Source organism: Mauremys reevesii, linkage group 19 (assembly GCF_016161935.1).
Source record: "Mauremys reevesii isolate NIE-2019 linkage group 19, ASM1616193v1, whole genome shotgun sequence".
Classification (NCBI taxonomy): domain Eukaryota; kingdom Metazoa; phylum Chordata; order Testudines; family Geoemydidae; genus Mauremys; species Mauremys reevesii.
The window spans coordinates 2,010,037-2,025,201 of record NC_052641.1 but is presented as its reverse complement, the minus strand read 5'-3'; the positions used below and the strand labels follow the sequence as shown (position 1 = coordinate 2,025,201).

At 45.6% G+C, this 15,165-nt stretch overlaps 2 protein-coding genes across 15 annotated transcripts in view; one reads left to right on the top strand and one right to left on the bottom strand.

Moving 5' to 3' along the window:
• The window catches only part of PNPLA7 (patatin like phospholipase domain containing 7), a 363,329-nt gene extending 351,964 nt beyond the window's left edge, over window positions 1–11,365 (bottom strand). For 2 of the 8 annotated variants that reach the window (XM_039506224.1, XM_039506218.1), the window contains exons 1-2: window positions 11,208–11,365; window positions 3,124–3,158 (exon numbers count right to left, since the gene is read on the bottom strand). Coding sequence is in view for 6 of the 8 variants with exons in the window: in XM_039506218.1 (XP_039362152.1) it covers window positions 3,124–3,156 (33 nt within the window). In the remaining 2 variants the exon portion in view is untranslated. Of the gene's footprint in view, window positions 1–3,123; window positions 3,159–4,067; window positions 4,134–10,625; window positions 10,645–10,699; window positions 10,933–10,978; window positions 11,165–11,207 lie in introns of those variants that run through there. The other 6 variants (XM_039506220.1, XM_039506222.1, XM_039506217.1 and 3 more) reach the window with 6 other exon arrangements.
• On the top strand, window positions 11,361–13,553 carry MRPL41 (mitochondrial ribosomal protein L41). 7 transcript variants are annotated; one of them, XM_039506231.1, is made up of 2 exons: window positions 11,361–11,465; window positions 12,031–13,553. In XM_039506231.1, exon 2 carries the CDS (start codon window positions 12,040–12,042, stop codon window positions 12,445–12,447), a length of 408 nt encoding a protein of 135 aa, XP_039362165.1. In that variant the 5' UTR covers window positions 11,361–11,465; window positions 12,031–12,039; the 3' UTR covers window positions 12,448–13,553. The 7 variants fall into 7 exon arrangements, with proteins under 7 accessions (XP_039362165.1, XP_039362160.1, XP_039362163.1 ...); XM_039506226.1 differs by having other exon boundaries at window positions 11,411–11,545; XM_039506229.1 differs by having other exon boundaries at window positions 11,444–11,514.
• The last annotated feature ends 1,612 nt before the right edge of the window (window positions 13,554–15,165 follow it).

Genomic DNA, 15,165 nt, shown 5'->3' with positions numbered 1-15,165 from the left:
TATTTTCCAAAACTTAATCAAACATAACCAATGTAGCGTTCTCTCAGTCCCACCAACAAACTGTGCTTCTGCAGGGCGCTCTTTATTTCTAATCCGAAGATACATTTCGAGGGGATAGGAAATCTGTAACTAAGGCTATGCAGTTTAGAAATATACAACATGCTTTCTCAAAATAAGACCTAATATTTTAAGAACTGTACCAATATTTTGTATGAATACATTGTTTCTAAAATGCACTATAACACTCAATATACTTGAAGTAAATGAGTGCTGTGATTTGAGGGCAGTCATCTAAAACAGTAACTTTCTGTGCCATCACAAAGCCACAATTTTTCCAATTTGTTACCAGAACAACAAACCAATTTTAGATACAATAATTTATATAAGAGCCATAGATATATCACCTCAAAAGGAATTATTTTGGGGAAAGTTCTATGGCCTGTGTTATATAGGAGATCAGACTAGATGATCACAATAGTCCCTTCAGGCACTGGAATCTCTGAGTCTATGAACCTCCTACATAAAGTCTGAAAGCCCTTAAAAGTGATGTTAAGGAAATAAGATTATATAATACTTTTTAAAAAGGAGTCTAGGAAGATACAGTTCAGACTGCTAAGTGCAATTCAAGAAACGGTGTCCCATTATACACAGGCACAGAAAAATTCAAAGACTACGGAAATCACAATTTAAGGTTACATAAATAATTCTGACACCAATCTTAGCACTCAGTTCCTACACAGAGAACATTAAACAGAAAAATTCTAAATGACCAGCTTCCAACCTACTTTAGACTCCTTTTTAAAGTTAGGTTTCTAGTACTAATAATAACCTGAAACATTTTTAAAAATATGAACTGATGCAGTATATTACTCCTGATTATATGAACAGCTCCACTGCTGATCACAGCTGCCGAGGGAAAGTAGTATAACACTGGTCATTTCAACAGCTGTTATTAAAAATGCTGCATATAGTGGAAGTGAGTACCAAACTATGGATGGGCCGGGACACAATATGCAGATACTGGATTACGGGCAGACCAGTACAGATACACTTACTGGAGCAGTAGCCAGGAACTTGGGTGAAGGATAAGAATAGTAGAGCCACTCTCAACCCAACAGTCAAGAATGAAAGGGGCAGAGAGAAAGTTGTTTCTTTCCTTCATAACCAAGGTGGGACAAGATGGGTTTAATCATATGAGACTCACTAGCCAAAGGCCATATGAAAGATGGAGTCCTCCAACAAGGTCCAGGCCAGCATATTAACAGGAATTCCAGCAGTTGGGGGCTACTGTAGTCCTGAGTTCTCCTCCACCTGCCCACCCCTTTCAATATTTCATATCACCTGACTAGTAGGTGTCTGATAATTTAAAGCAAAGCTTGAAAAAGTTATACATAATTATATTATAGCAGAGGTGGATTAAGATTTAATGGGGCCCCACCCCCTGCTCCTCCTCTTCCCCTCAAGGCCTCTGCCCAGGCCGGAAACTGTAGTCGGGCCATGGTAAGAGCTGTCCAGGGAGCCTTGGTCACCGTGTGGAGCTCCACTCTCCACATACCATGGGCGGTACACCCCAGGGGGCAGGGACACAGACTGAGGGCTGCTCTCTGGTCACCCAGCCCACTGCCCAAGACAGGTGGAGGGTCCAGGGCTCCTCACAGCAACCCAGGCTCTCTGGGCAGCTCTTACCATGGCCCACCTCTGGCTTCCAGCCTGGCTGGAAGCGGAGCCTCGGGGAAAGAGGAGGAGCAGCGGGTGGGGCCACAGTTCTGGTGCTGGTGGCCCCCCCACTTCTACACAGGTTCTGGCACACCTGCAGAGGCCCCCAAATTGGCTGGGGCCCCTGGGCACAGGGCCCATCCATTAATCCACCACTGATTATAAGAGAAAAGAAACCGGTAAAAAATTCTTACAACTGTTAGCTTAATCCTTATGCTGCTACGTCTAATCTCCTTCCTTCCTGTTCGTTCAAAGAGTAGTTCCATTCCCAAATTCTTCTCCCACCACAACTTGTGCTCTTTTGTTCCCAGTGGGATCTCTTTCCAATGATACTGTAGTGACTGGGGAAGAGAGAGCTCTGTTTTGTGAGTAGACAAATCCCTGCTTATTCTTTCTCACTAGTCTCTTTTCTGTGGGAATTAGTCCAGATGATTTACTCCCAGGACAATACCCTTTAGATGTCTGGCAAATATACACAAACGTCTGTTGCCAATAATTAATAAATCATAACAATTCATATGGTAACATGCCCTGAATGTTCTTTGAGGTTCAAGCTGTAATAGACTATGGGCCCTTTGGGGACTGCAGATCAACAATTCTATCTTGACAACTAATTTTACAACAAATTTTACCTTGCGCTCTCCGACGGTGATGCATGTCCTATCTGGGCTGTCGCCAGTAAAGAGAGCCTTGTCTTGCTGTTATTACCACCAGTTCCCTCTCAAATTACCAGATATCCTCCTGGCTTCTCAAGTACATTTGTTTCTATGTGGTTATGCTTTCATTGCTGAAACTGTGATTTGAATAAAGCTTGTATGGCATATGTTTGGGCATTTAGTGTGTGTTAACTTTTTTTCCTAGGAATAAGTAATTCCCAACACAGAGCCTTGCCTTAAGGCTCTATTAAATCATATACTTTAGTACACCAAGGTGTAGCCATAGTAAAAGACAGCTGCCACAGGACTCTACCTTTTTCCAGATCTTCAGTCTTTGGCTGTATTATTGAAATGAATGGGACAACTCACCTGTGCAAAGTTAAGCGCATCCATAAGCATACCCAGGATCGGGACCTAAAAGCTACAGGGCAACCAAAGAAGTGTGGGAGTACGTTACATGCAACTAACATGTTACTTTGGTAATATCTTAGACTAAAATGAAGGCTGGAGGAGATAAGAAATGCAACTGGACGAAGAGGGTTAGAAAAATGACAGCAAGCTGGGACCAATCTTTAAGATTTTGGAGGGGCAAAAACAAAAAACTAAAAATCTTACATGTGGAACAGCTCTTATTTAAAACCAATATTTTTGTATTCTTTAACAAATTAGCCAGATGTTACTAAACTGGGCAAATTAAGTTCCAGATTCTGGAAACACCATAAGTGCTCGAATAAATCAGAGCATACTGTACCTCAAGGCTGGAGTTGCTGTCCTCATCACCCATGTCTTTTGGGGAGGGAGAGAAAATAAATGAGAGAAGAAAACCTAGTTAATACGTGACATTTATCATTCCTACAGTCAGTGTTAACAACCATAATGCAAAATGTTTGAGAACTAACCCTCCAAGCTTCTTTATTTATCATTAGAAGGCAAGTTAATAGAAATATTGCATTCCACCCCCCCCCCCCCATCTTCCTTTTTCTTCCTGAGAGAAAATACAGGAATAAAGCAAACAGGGTGATGATTTGCTGTTCTGATATTCTAGTACAACAATGATAATTAATGAAGCTCTCTACATGGTAACCAAGCTGTGTTTATGGGTTTCAATCAAGGGTCTCATATACAGCACAAACAGAAAACAAGCCAGCACCCCCATCCCACCAAATTAATTAAACATGCTCAAAGAAAGTCTCAAACATAATATTGAAAATGTCTGCTGGAGCCAAAAAGAGTCTTCCATGCAAGGGCTCCCACTGTTTCTAATGTCAGTGCAACTGAATTGCTATTAGCAACAATGAGATTGTTTTTTAAACATCTGGCCTGTATCTTCACTGAGAAAAAAGATGTGTTTTACTGGTGTTATGCTAACCCATGTTAAAATCCTAGTTATGGATAAAGCAGTTGTAATTTTAATCTGTGTTAGCTGCTCAAGGTAAACCCTACAGCGTTCACCTCAAACAACTAACTCAGGTTCAAACTGCAACTGCCTTGTCAACCTTAAGATTTTAATATTGGTTAGCTTAATACAGATTGAAAAATACACCTTTTTCCCTAGAGAAGTCAAGGCTTTGTAACGTATACAAGGCTACAAAATTAAAAGTCATCCCTCCTGAGGTCTTAATGTATTTACCCACTACTTCCAACTGAAACCCCAGTCCGAGCCTTCTCTTCAAGCTTGACTATCCCTATGCTTACCTCACCAGAGCATAAGGCTATGCTTAGGTTTCATTTTTTGCTCCAAACCCTATAGTGCAGTGTGTGCTCTCTCAATCCTTGAGGGCTATATCCACTTTCCTTATATACAGGTGGGCATAACAAGCTAATTGTACCATTGAATCAGCAAAACAAACACAATTTCCAGCAAGGTCCCCACTGTTAACATGATGCAGTTTCAGGCAAAGACCATCAGCTGTTACAGGCTTCTTTTCCCTTATACTTTCATAGCCATATCGTTACCACTTGTAGAACCATTAGCAAACCCAGACCTGACAATATTTAACACAATTCAAAGCATAGACCTGAACTGCAGATCAGAAGCCAGGTCTACCTAGGAAGTTCTAATACACAGTGTCACCATATCCTACATAATGCCTTTACACAAACAATTTATAGTATTTTTCCCAAAAAAACCTCAAAGTACTACATAGTACAAAAATACTGCTTCTGCAATGAACATTAGCCTGTCTTATCCCATTGCAGGATGATTGCTTTTTTAGTACAGTTCATAATTACCCAATTAGTAATTAAATGAAACTAAGACTATGGGCTTGGCTACACTTACAAGTTGCAGCGCTGGTGGAGGCTTTCCAGTGCTGCAACAACACCCCGTCCACACTTGCAGGGCACAACCAGCGCTGCAACTCCCTGGTTGCAGCGCTGGCTGAAAACCCATCCCGGCAGGGGTATAAGGAGTGCAGCGCTGGTGATCCAGCGCTGCTCAGCAGGTGTGGACACTCACCAGCGCTTTACCTGTCCTCCAGGGAATAAGGAGTTATCCCAGAATTCCTGTTCAGCCACTCTGCACATCAGTTTGCACTCTACTGCTCTTGCCTCAGGTGACCCGCCCTTTAAATGCCCCGGGAAATTTAAAAATCTCCTTCCTGTTTGCTGCAGCCAGGTGTGGAGTGCAATCAGTTAATCAGTTACAGGTTACAGGTAACCATGCCTCCACGCGCAAAGCAGGCCCCAGCATGGAGCACTGGTGAAGTGCAGGACCTCATCAGTGTTTGGGGTGAGGCATCTGTTCAGGCACAGCTGCGCTCCGGCCGTAGGAATTACGATATCTTTGAGCAGATATCAAGGGCCATGCTGGATCGGGGCCATGATCGGGACGCACTACAATGCAGGGTGAAAGTTAAAGAGCTGCGGAGTGCCTATTACAAAGCCCGAGAGGGGAATCGACGATCCGGAGCTGCTCCCACGACCTGCCGTTTTTACAGGGAGATGGATGAGATACTTGGGGGTGACCCCACTGCCAATCCCAGGATAACGATGGACACTTCTGAGCAGGCTGGGGGACAGGAGGAGGAGGCGGAGGAGGCGGCGGGGGGGGAGAGGAAACCGCGAGTGAAGCTCCTGGGATGGGGGAAGAAACCGCAGATTCCCTGGAGGCATGCAGCCAGGAGCTCTTCTCAAGCCAGGAGGAAAGTACCCAATCGCAGCAGCCAGCAGTTGCAGAAGGACAAGCAGAGGAGCGGGTTACCGGTAAGCGGCTTTTATTTTCTGGGTGAAATGTTTCTGGAGAGGAAGGGGGGTTATGGATGCATGCATGCCAGCCTCTAGATGTGGAATAGCCCGTTGATGTGGTCTATCACGTCGCGGTAATCTGCTTCAGTTATCTCAGCAAAAGCTTCATCCAGAGCGTGGGCAATATGCCTGCGCAGGTTTATAGGCAGAGCCACTGTGTCCCTTGTCCCAGTGACGGTGACGCATCCGCGCCACTCTTCTGCCAGTGGTGGGGGGACCATTTCTGAACACAGGCACGCCGCATAGGGTCCCAGGCGGAATCCACATTGCTCTAAAAGAGCCCCCCGCTGTTCCCTAGTGACTCGCAGTAGGGAAACATCTTCCAGGATTAAGTCCTGTGAAAAATGTTGGGAGACTCTTTAGTGAAGAGATAGGGAGATAAGATCACCCCTGCATCTGCATCTTCACTCAACCCCTCTAGCACTCCAGATTACCCAAAGCAACCAGCTCCCCTCTATCACTCAAGCCCCACTTCTCCCTATATAAGTAAGCACTCCTCACTCACCATTTCGTGGCTTCTGTTGTGTTATGCGTGTGGGGAAAAGAATGCAAGTGAGAACTCCCTCAGTGTAACAATTCATGTCTGGAGATAGTGGATACAATGCTGCCCGTGTTAAATGTTGTCATTTCTGTTTCTACAGTGACCTTGACTACTGGACTGCCCAGATGTTCAACATCACAGAGGCTTCAAAATTTGAGAAAAAATCCCCGAAAGAGCAAAGAGGACATGCTGAAAACTGTTCTTAATCAGTCTGCTCGAGAGAGTAAAGAATTGAAGGAGTGGCGAGAGAAAGAAAGCAGGACCCGCAAGAGAAATGCAGTGGCCAAGAGGAAAAGCACGGAGCGGCTGCTAAGCATCCTGGAGCGCCAAGCGGAGTCTATAGAGTCACTCGTTGCCATGCAAGCAGAGCACTACCGTGCTACTCCCCCACCCACCCCGTCCTTTGTGCCTTGTGCCCCAATGTCAGCTCAAACCACCTTTCCCCAGCATCCAGGTTCTTACCACCACCAGCTGCCTCCAACACCTGTACGTTCCCCAACCAGCCCTGATACCTACCACCACCCTTACCCTCTGCATTCAACCCCCATCACCATGCAGTATATGAACCCTGAAGTGCAGGATTCATTAAACAGCAATCCAGACAGGGCATATGCAAACTTGTGACTGTACAGTTCACCAACCCACACCCCTGCCCTCTTGTGTTCATGAAATGTTGTGTGTCTGTCTGTCTGTCAAGGAAGTTTTTTTCTTTTCAATAAAACAATTCTTGGCTTTGAAAACAGTCTTTATTATAGCAGATAGTGAAAGATACCTTAGCCCAGTAAAGAAAGAGGCACTGCAAATCATATTATTATTATGGATAATAGAATAACAGTGTAAGCAGTGCAATTCAGTCCCATGCAAGGCAGCAAACATTACTGTTGGCTTTCAGCCTCAAATTCTTCCCTCAAGGCATCCCTAATCCTTGTAGCCCTGTGCTGGGCCTCTCTATTAGCCCTGCTCTCTGGCTGTGCATATTCAGCCTCCAGGACTTGAACCTCGGTGGTCCATGCCTCACTGAATGTTTCACCCTTCCCTTCACAAATATTATGGAGGGTACAGCAAGCGCTTATAACCGCGGGATGCTGCTTTCCCCAAGTCTAGCTTCCCATACAAACATCTCCAGCGAGCTTTTAAACGCCCAAAAGCACACTCCACAGTCATTCTGCACCGGCTCAGCCTGTAGTTGAACCGGTCCTTGCTCCTGTCAAGCTTCCCTGTATAGGGTTTCATGAGCCAAGGCAGTAACGGGTACGCGGGGTCTCCAAGGATCACAGTGGGCATTTCGACATCCCCTACTGTGATCTTCCTGTCTGGGAAAAAAGTCCCTGCCTGCATCTTCCTGAACAGGCCACTGTTCCGAAAGATGCATGCATCATGCACCTTTCCAGGCCAGCCTGTGTAAATGTCAATGAAACGCCCGCGGTGATCCACAAGCGCCTGGAGAACCATAGAGAAATACCCCTTACGATTAACGTACTCTGATGCCAGGTGGGGCAGAATAGGAATATGCGTCCCATCTATCGCCTCCACAGTTAGGGAAACCCATTTGTGCAAAGCCATCCACAATGTCCTGCACGCTCCCCAGAGTCACGGTCTTTCTTAGCAGGATGCGATTAATTGCCTTGCAAACTTGCATCAAAACGATTCCCACGGTCGACTTTCCCACACCAAACTGGTTCCCGACCGACCGGTAGCTGTCTGGAGTTGCCAGCTTAGCCACCCGCTTTTCCACCGTCAGGGCAGCTCTCAATCTTGTGTCCTTGCGCCGCAGAGTGGGGGCGAGCTCAGCACACAGTCCCATGAAAGTGGCTTTTCTCATACGAAAGTTCTGCAGCCACTGCTCGTCATCCCAGACTTCCATGACGATGTGATCCCACCACTCAGTGCTTGTTTCCCGAGCCCAAAAGCGGCGTTCAACGGTGCTGAGCATTTCCGTGAATGCCACAAGCACTGTAGTGTCACACGCGGCAGGCAAATCCATATTGATATCATCGTCGGACTCCTCACTGTCACTTTGGAGCTGAAGGAATAGCTCGACTGCCAAACGTGTTGTGCTGGTGACACTCATCAGCAGAGTCCTCAGCAGATCGGGCTCCATTTGCCACAGAAATCGCGATTCACACAGAGAGTAACAGAAAGACACTCACAATGGCGCCAAACGCTGCCGGAAAGAGTGAATGCTGGGATGTGAAGCGATGCACCACGGGGCGCTGGCAAACAGGAAGCGGAATGACCCGCACACTTCCTTCCCCTTCCCACAATACTCAGCACCAAAATGGGACGAGGTGCTCTGTGGGATAGCTGCCCACAATGCACCTCTCAATACAGCACTGGAAAGTGCTGCAAGTGTGGCCACACTGCAGCGCTGGTAGCTGTCAGTGTGGCCACACTCCAGCGCTGGCCCTACACAGCTGCATGACCAGCGCTGTAACTCCCAGCGCTGCAAATTGTAAGTGTAGCCAAGCCCTAAGTCTACACCACAGACCTTACAGCAGCACAGCTGTACTGCTGCACCTGCATCGCTGTAAGGTCTCCTGTGTAGCCACTCTATGCCGGCAGGAGAGAGCTCTCCCGTCAGCATAATTAAACCATCCCCAATGAGCGGGGGTAGCTATGTCAGCATGAGACCATCTCCTGCCACCATAGCGCTGTCCAGACCAGCACTTTTGTCGGTGAAACTTATGTCAGTCAGAGGTGTGTTTTTTTCACACCCACGAATGACAAAATTGTAGACATAGCCCAACATTCTTCCCAAAGCCTTAAAAAACAGCAGCTCTATTTTGTACCCCAGCAAAATAGCTTCAACTCAGTCTTTTGGGAAGAGAACAGTGGCTAATCCAATGAGCCGCAGAGTTTGTCAATTTTCTCTGTGGTCAGTCTTTCACACAGCACCAGGGAAGACAAATTTATTAAAAACTAAACAAAACAAAAATAAAACCACAGAAATTAGGATGGGGACTCGAAGGCAGCAACAAGTGCCTTAAACTAAATTTCTTATCTCTCTTTTAAATAGACTAGATTTCAAACTGACACTGTGCCTTTTAGTCATTATTTACAGAAAAAGGTTTAATTAAATATCTTGAGGGACATTTTTAAATTATTTCAGCATCTCTAGCAAATAATTCCATATTCCACAATGAAAAAGTTAAATATTTAAAAGTATAACATATAATATTGTATTCTGAGTCTTATGAATCTTAGTTTTTCTGCTCAAATTATGAAAAAAACGTTTTCTGCCACTGTACAAATTTAAGTAGATAAAAATATTAAATACACAGATCTAATGAAACTCAATTTTTAAAAAACTGAAGGAAAAAAAACCCACAATATTCACCCTATCATGCATGTCTTATTATTTAAATATGAGGAACCATCCCCTTAGTATAATGGATGTATAGGATTTTGCATTACTTTAAATGTGAATTCCATTAATCTACACTTTTCATCCTGTACAAAAAAGTAGTGCATTCTTGCCACCTTTGGGATATTGTATATGATTATAATTTTATTTGATTTTGACAGAATATACAATGTTACATTTACTAGTACATTATGAAGTATCCTAAGTAGTGCATTAAACCAGTGATTTTCAACCTGTGGTTTGCAGACCTCCGGGGTCCAGAGACCAGGTCTAAGATTTCCAAAGGGGTCCGCATCACCATGTAAAATTTGTTAGAGGTCCACAAATGAAAAAAGGTTGAAAACCACTGCAGTAAACTATAGCTGTCAAAATGAAGGACATTTTGTAATGCAGCATTTTGGCTTTTTTTATTGTTTATTCACTTAAAAGGCTAGTCAGTTTTATTTTAAAAAAATCCTTTTCCTTTCATTGTTAACATCATAAAGGGTAGGCAAGCAGATTTTGTGCCTGGGCTGATACATTTTCATGACAATTTTGAAAAGCTGAGGGGGAGGGAAATTGATTCACAATATAGTTTGACATTTTGTTTATGTTTTTTTCCTATCTATTTAGGCCCTGATCGTCCGAAGACTTAATTTTTTGCATTATGAGTAGTCACTCTGAAGGACTACTGAGGCACAATCAATGGGAATATTCACTATGTGTAAACAGGTAAATCAAATTAAATTAAGCAAGCAGGTAAATCTCTGTACTTTAGACTGAGACCTCTCTAAGGTGAAGACTCCATCTCCTTTATGTTTGTACAGCACTGAGCACAATGCTCAATCCTGACTGTGGTCTTTAACAGCTACTGCAATATAAATAAACAATAATAATAATTAGAGACACAATCTGGATGCGGTAATATTTTTTATTGGACCCACTTCTGTTGGTGAGCAAGATAAGCTTTTAAGCTTACACAGAGATCTTCTTTGGGTTGGAGAAAGGTACTCAAACACACCAAGTACCTTTCCCAGACCTGACAAAGATATCTGTGCAAGCTCAAAAGTTTGTCTCTCTCACCAACAGAAGTTGGTCCAATAAAATATATTACCCCACCTACCTGGTCTCTCTAATGTCCTAGGACCAACACAACGAAAACCACACTGCAAACAGCAATAATAATTCTCACTCTACCCCGACCAAACATTTGAGCAGGTTAGTGTAGTGCTGCTCCTATGATAGCCAGAGTTCACTATAATAATCCTGCATCCAAGATGAGAGACGCAGCATGAAATCTGACTCTTTTCAGAAGCAAAGTGAGTAAACAGGGGGCTCCATCACGTATCCGTGTCGCTGTCATTCACTCCCCCAGCCATGGCCAGAACTGGCACAAGACTGTAATGAAACTCCAGGGCAGCCAGGTACTGGGAGAGGGTCCAAACAATGTCAGTCCCGCTGCATTGAGGCGCCCACCCACGGCCGCAGTATCCAGGCTCCACGGTGACTTCGGGGGTACGGGGAACCTCAGCAGAGGCGAGGCGAGGCGAATAGGGGCAAGGCCTCAGCGCCGCTAGGACGGAGATACTCGGAGCTGAGCCGAAGGGGGGGGCTCGGGCAGGCCCCCAGCCAGACGCCGCTCACAGGGGAGCTGGTCTGGGGAGAAGGCCGGAGCCTGGAGCCGCCAGGGGAAGAGGGGACTCACCGAGGGGCTCCAGGCGCCTCTAAAGTGTCTCTTCTCGACAGGAGGCGGGGAACGGGGGGAACCCTGCAAACGAGGTCAGGGGTCAGAGGTCATGCAAGACACGGAACCGCGCTCCCCTCGTCTTCCGCCAGGAAAAGACCCGTGTACGCACGCGCTACGCAATGACGTTTCTTTCCTCCCTCCCTCAGTCCTAGCGCCTGCCAGACTCTCCGCGCTGATTGGCCAGAGCATTGCCACGTGCAGTTACAGCGGCCGCGGGTTGGTTGGTAGCGGCGCCGCGGCTGTACGTTGGCGAGTGAGCGGCGAGGTGCTGCGGACAGAAGGCGGCCCCGGGACGTGTGAGGGTCTCTCGTCTAAGGGCCCCGTTAGGGTCGGGTCAGGCCACCCCCTCGTCCCGCAGCGGCCCCGCCCGCCCGCGGTTCGGGCGCGCCCAGGCTGGGTGTGGCTGCCGGGCACGGCGGGCTTGTCCCCAGCGGCGCCTGGAGCAGGCTCCTGAGGCGCCTCTGCTGTGAGAGAAACGGCCCCAGGGCTCCCGCAGAGCCTGCCGCAACCGTCTGCCCGGAAGACCGTGCCCCCGGGCCGTGCTCGGGTCTGCGCTGCCGCCTGGGGGCCCGCTCTGAGGCGGCTGGTGCTGAGCGCGGAGCGTGCTGTTTGCAGTGGGCGCTCCCGTTCTCAGAGCTGCTGGGAACATGAAGCATGTGCTGTGAGCTCATGGGCTCCTCTGTAACTCAGCGAAGCGTAGCTCAGAGTCCTACCTAAACTGCCATGCAAAGAACAATTGTTCATACTCTTTTCTTACGTGACTTCTTTTTCCCTCTTACAGATATGCAGCATGGGATTGCTTACCAACCTTGCTCGAGGCCTGGTCCGAGGTGCAGACAGAATGGCTGAATTTACCAGCAAACGTGGACCCAGAAGCCATAACAAAGGCAGAGGAGCCAGGAAATTGGGTTATCTCACCTTAGGTGGGAAATTTATAAAAATTAAGGAAATGGTCCCTGAATTTGTGGTTCCCAATTTGACAGGGTTTAAGCTCAAGCCGTATGTTTCCTATAAGACTCCTAAAGGGACAGAACCACCACTGACAGCCAAACAGCTTTTCATGGATGTTGTTGCCCCACAGATTGAGAAAGATATTAAAGGAGGAACTTTTGACCCCCATAACCTTGAGAAATATGGATATGAATCTACTCAAGAAGGCAAGCTCTTCCAGTTGTTTCCCAAGAACTATGTACGTTAAGAAGCAAAGAATATTATAGCTTTCCCTGGAAAGTATCTGCAGCAACACAGGAAACTTACAAAAATATTGTTTTTAAATCTGATAAAATGTTGAATATGGAGATTTCAGCTATAGAAGGAAATGCATCCTGCCCTTTTTCAGTACCTATTAAAGGAAGATCCTACTGACTTAGCTTGTGTAACTTTTAGATATCTCAAACTTTTTAAAAAGGTAACCAGATTTGTAACTCACCAATGGGTGAGAGCAGAGCATTGAATATAACCAGCGAATGCCTGGGCCTCACCTGTGATCAAAAGCAGTCACCCATCTGCTTCCATTGTTAGATGAGATCGGGATACAAGCACTCATCCTTCAGGGTATTAAGCCAACCACTAAGTACCTGGGGCAATTCCCATCTTCCTGCTCTTAGGTCACCAAAGATCAATCCTATATAAAATGGAGTATTGCACAAGAGCAAGGGGAAACTTCTGAAAAAATGATAGGAATCCTTGGCCTAAGCTGTCTCAAAGAGTGGGGACTGTCCTGTTAAACCTAAACATGTAACTAGTCTGAGGCTATTCCCAGTTTTAAGGTAACTTTCTTTTGGATGCAATCAATATCCCTAGTATTTATGTACAACTGAGGCCTGCTCCTGAGTCAGGCAACTGAATGTCAGAGCATTGCACTTTTTAAAGCCTCTTGTGTAAGAAAATCAAATTAACTTTTGTCATTATCTCACACAACCACAACAGGCACTACTAGCAGCTATTCATCTTCCCAACTTATCTGAGCTAGTAGTATGTCTATCCTAAGAATTTTAAAAATTGGTTTAATATTAAAGTACCTTTTATTTTTCTCATTTTATTATGTGTAAATAGGGTATATACAATGACATGAGCAATCAAGATGTTTCATTTCTAACACTTTGTCCATTAAACAAGCAGGAATTCCTAGCTCTGCTCAAGGTCCTACAGCAAGTTTGCTATAAAAAAATTAACACTTTGTCCAGTTTTATGGCTGGGGAACCTTTCACTCCCAATGTCTAGTTGTGGCTTGTTTGTACAAGGCTTGGCAAATGTAAAATATTGATTAAGCACCAGGATGTAGTTCCTATGTCCTCTTGTGTGGAGAGGAAAGCCACTTTAAATAAATATAAATAAATAAATGGAGATATACCTATCTCATAGAGCTGGCAGGGACCCTGAAAGGTCATTGTGTCCAGCCCCCTGCTTTCACTAGCAGTACTAAGTACTGATTTTGCCCCAGATCCCTAAGTGGGCCCCCTCAAGGATTTGAACTCACAACCCTGGGTTTAGCAGGCCAATGCTCAAACCACTGAGCTATCCTTCCCCCCATGTACTCTTTGCCATCATCTCACTTATGATGAAAACTGGGTGCCTAAGCTTTTATATTTCTATTTTTTAAAAAGCAAAGGAGCTAGAGTAGGCAGGAGCAGTTAACTAGTGCCCACTGCAGCAAGTTCTAGTCCAGTCTTTTTCAGAGGGCATCTGGTTTTTCTAGATCTGCGATATGTTTTTTCATCAACTGCCTATTTTAATTTCATGAAAATAGTGGGATCTTACTCTGCTGAAATTAGTTGTTTGTTGCATGAGAATGAATAGTCACTGAGCCAGGGAAAGACAGAATGACTATAGCCTGATGGGTTAGATGCTCACCTAGGTTTTGGGAGATCAAACTTTAAGTCCCTGCACCAGTGACTTTTTATTTATAAAAAGCAGAACCGTTTCAACAGGAGAGATTGAGAAAGCCCAATACCAGAATATCCCATAGTCCTCTGGCTAGGGCATCCTCCTGCAATGTGGGACAACCAAATTCAAATGTCTTCTCCACAACAAGCAGAGAGAGGAACAGAACCCAGGTGAGTACCCTGAATCCATTAGTTCCCAAACTTTTTACTAAAGTGACCAACCACCTGCATTGTGTCTTTTTGGGGGACCCACCATTATTACTCCCCCTCTCTTCTGTCCCTTAGTCCTGTCCCTTCTACTGAGTCCTGCAGCCCTCTGGCCCCCAAACCTCCTGCTTGGCTCTCCTTTGTTCTTGCTCTCCCTGCAGTCCTGGTCCACTCCTATCCCCACACAGCTGGACTGCAATTGCTTCCAGGCTGCTGACTGTCCACTTGCTGGCTCTTGCCATTTCTTCTGTGTGGCTAGTACCCAGAAACCTCTTTCCACACCACTGCCTGCTGCCCAGAGCAGGATCTAGGCAGCAGCACAGAGGAAGTGGCTTGAGCCAAATAGAGTCAGTAGCCTGTTCCTGTTTCACATGTGTCTCTCAGAGGCTTTCCTTCATGCTGCTGCTGCCCATTGGAAAGGTGGGGAGCACCTGTGGGGCACCACATTGACCCTTCCTACATCCCATTGTTAGTTCGGACCCAGCATTGGGGAAACACTGCAACCAGTAGGCGAAAGGTTATAATGGGAGTCCTCATGCCCTGGCCATTTTATGAATCTACTACGCCTTTGCATGTCAGAATGCCCAAAATTGGAATTTTTGATTCAGCAAAAGTTTTGAAACACATTGTTTGGGTTCAACCTGAAACAAGGTTTTCAGAATAGCCAGTAACATAAAAAAAATCCAATTACCCAGCTCCACTCAGGAGTTCTGAAGCACAAGGGTCCTGGGAAATGCATGTTATCTAGAATGTTTTTTCAGCTCACAGCTATGGTTGTACGTGTGTTATGGATTCATCAAGTGGTTTTTGTAAGACCGAACAAT

Bases quoted from the DNA above. Each gene is read 5' to 3' on its own strand.
- MRPL41 (XM_039506231.1), top strand. From the start codon at position 12,040: ATGGGATTGCTTACCAACCTTGCTCGAGGCCTGGTCCGAGGTGCAGAC.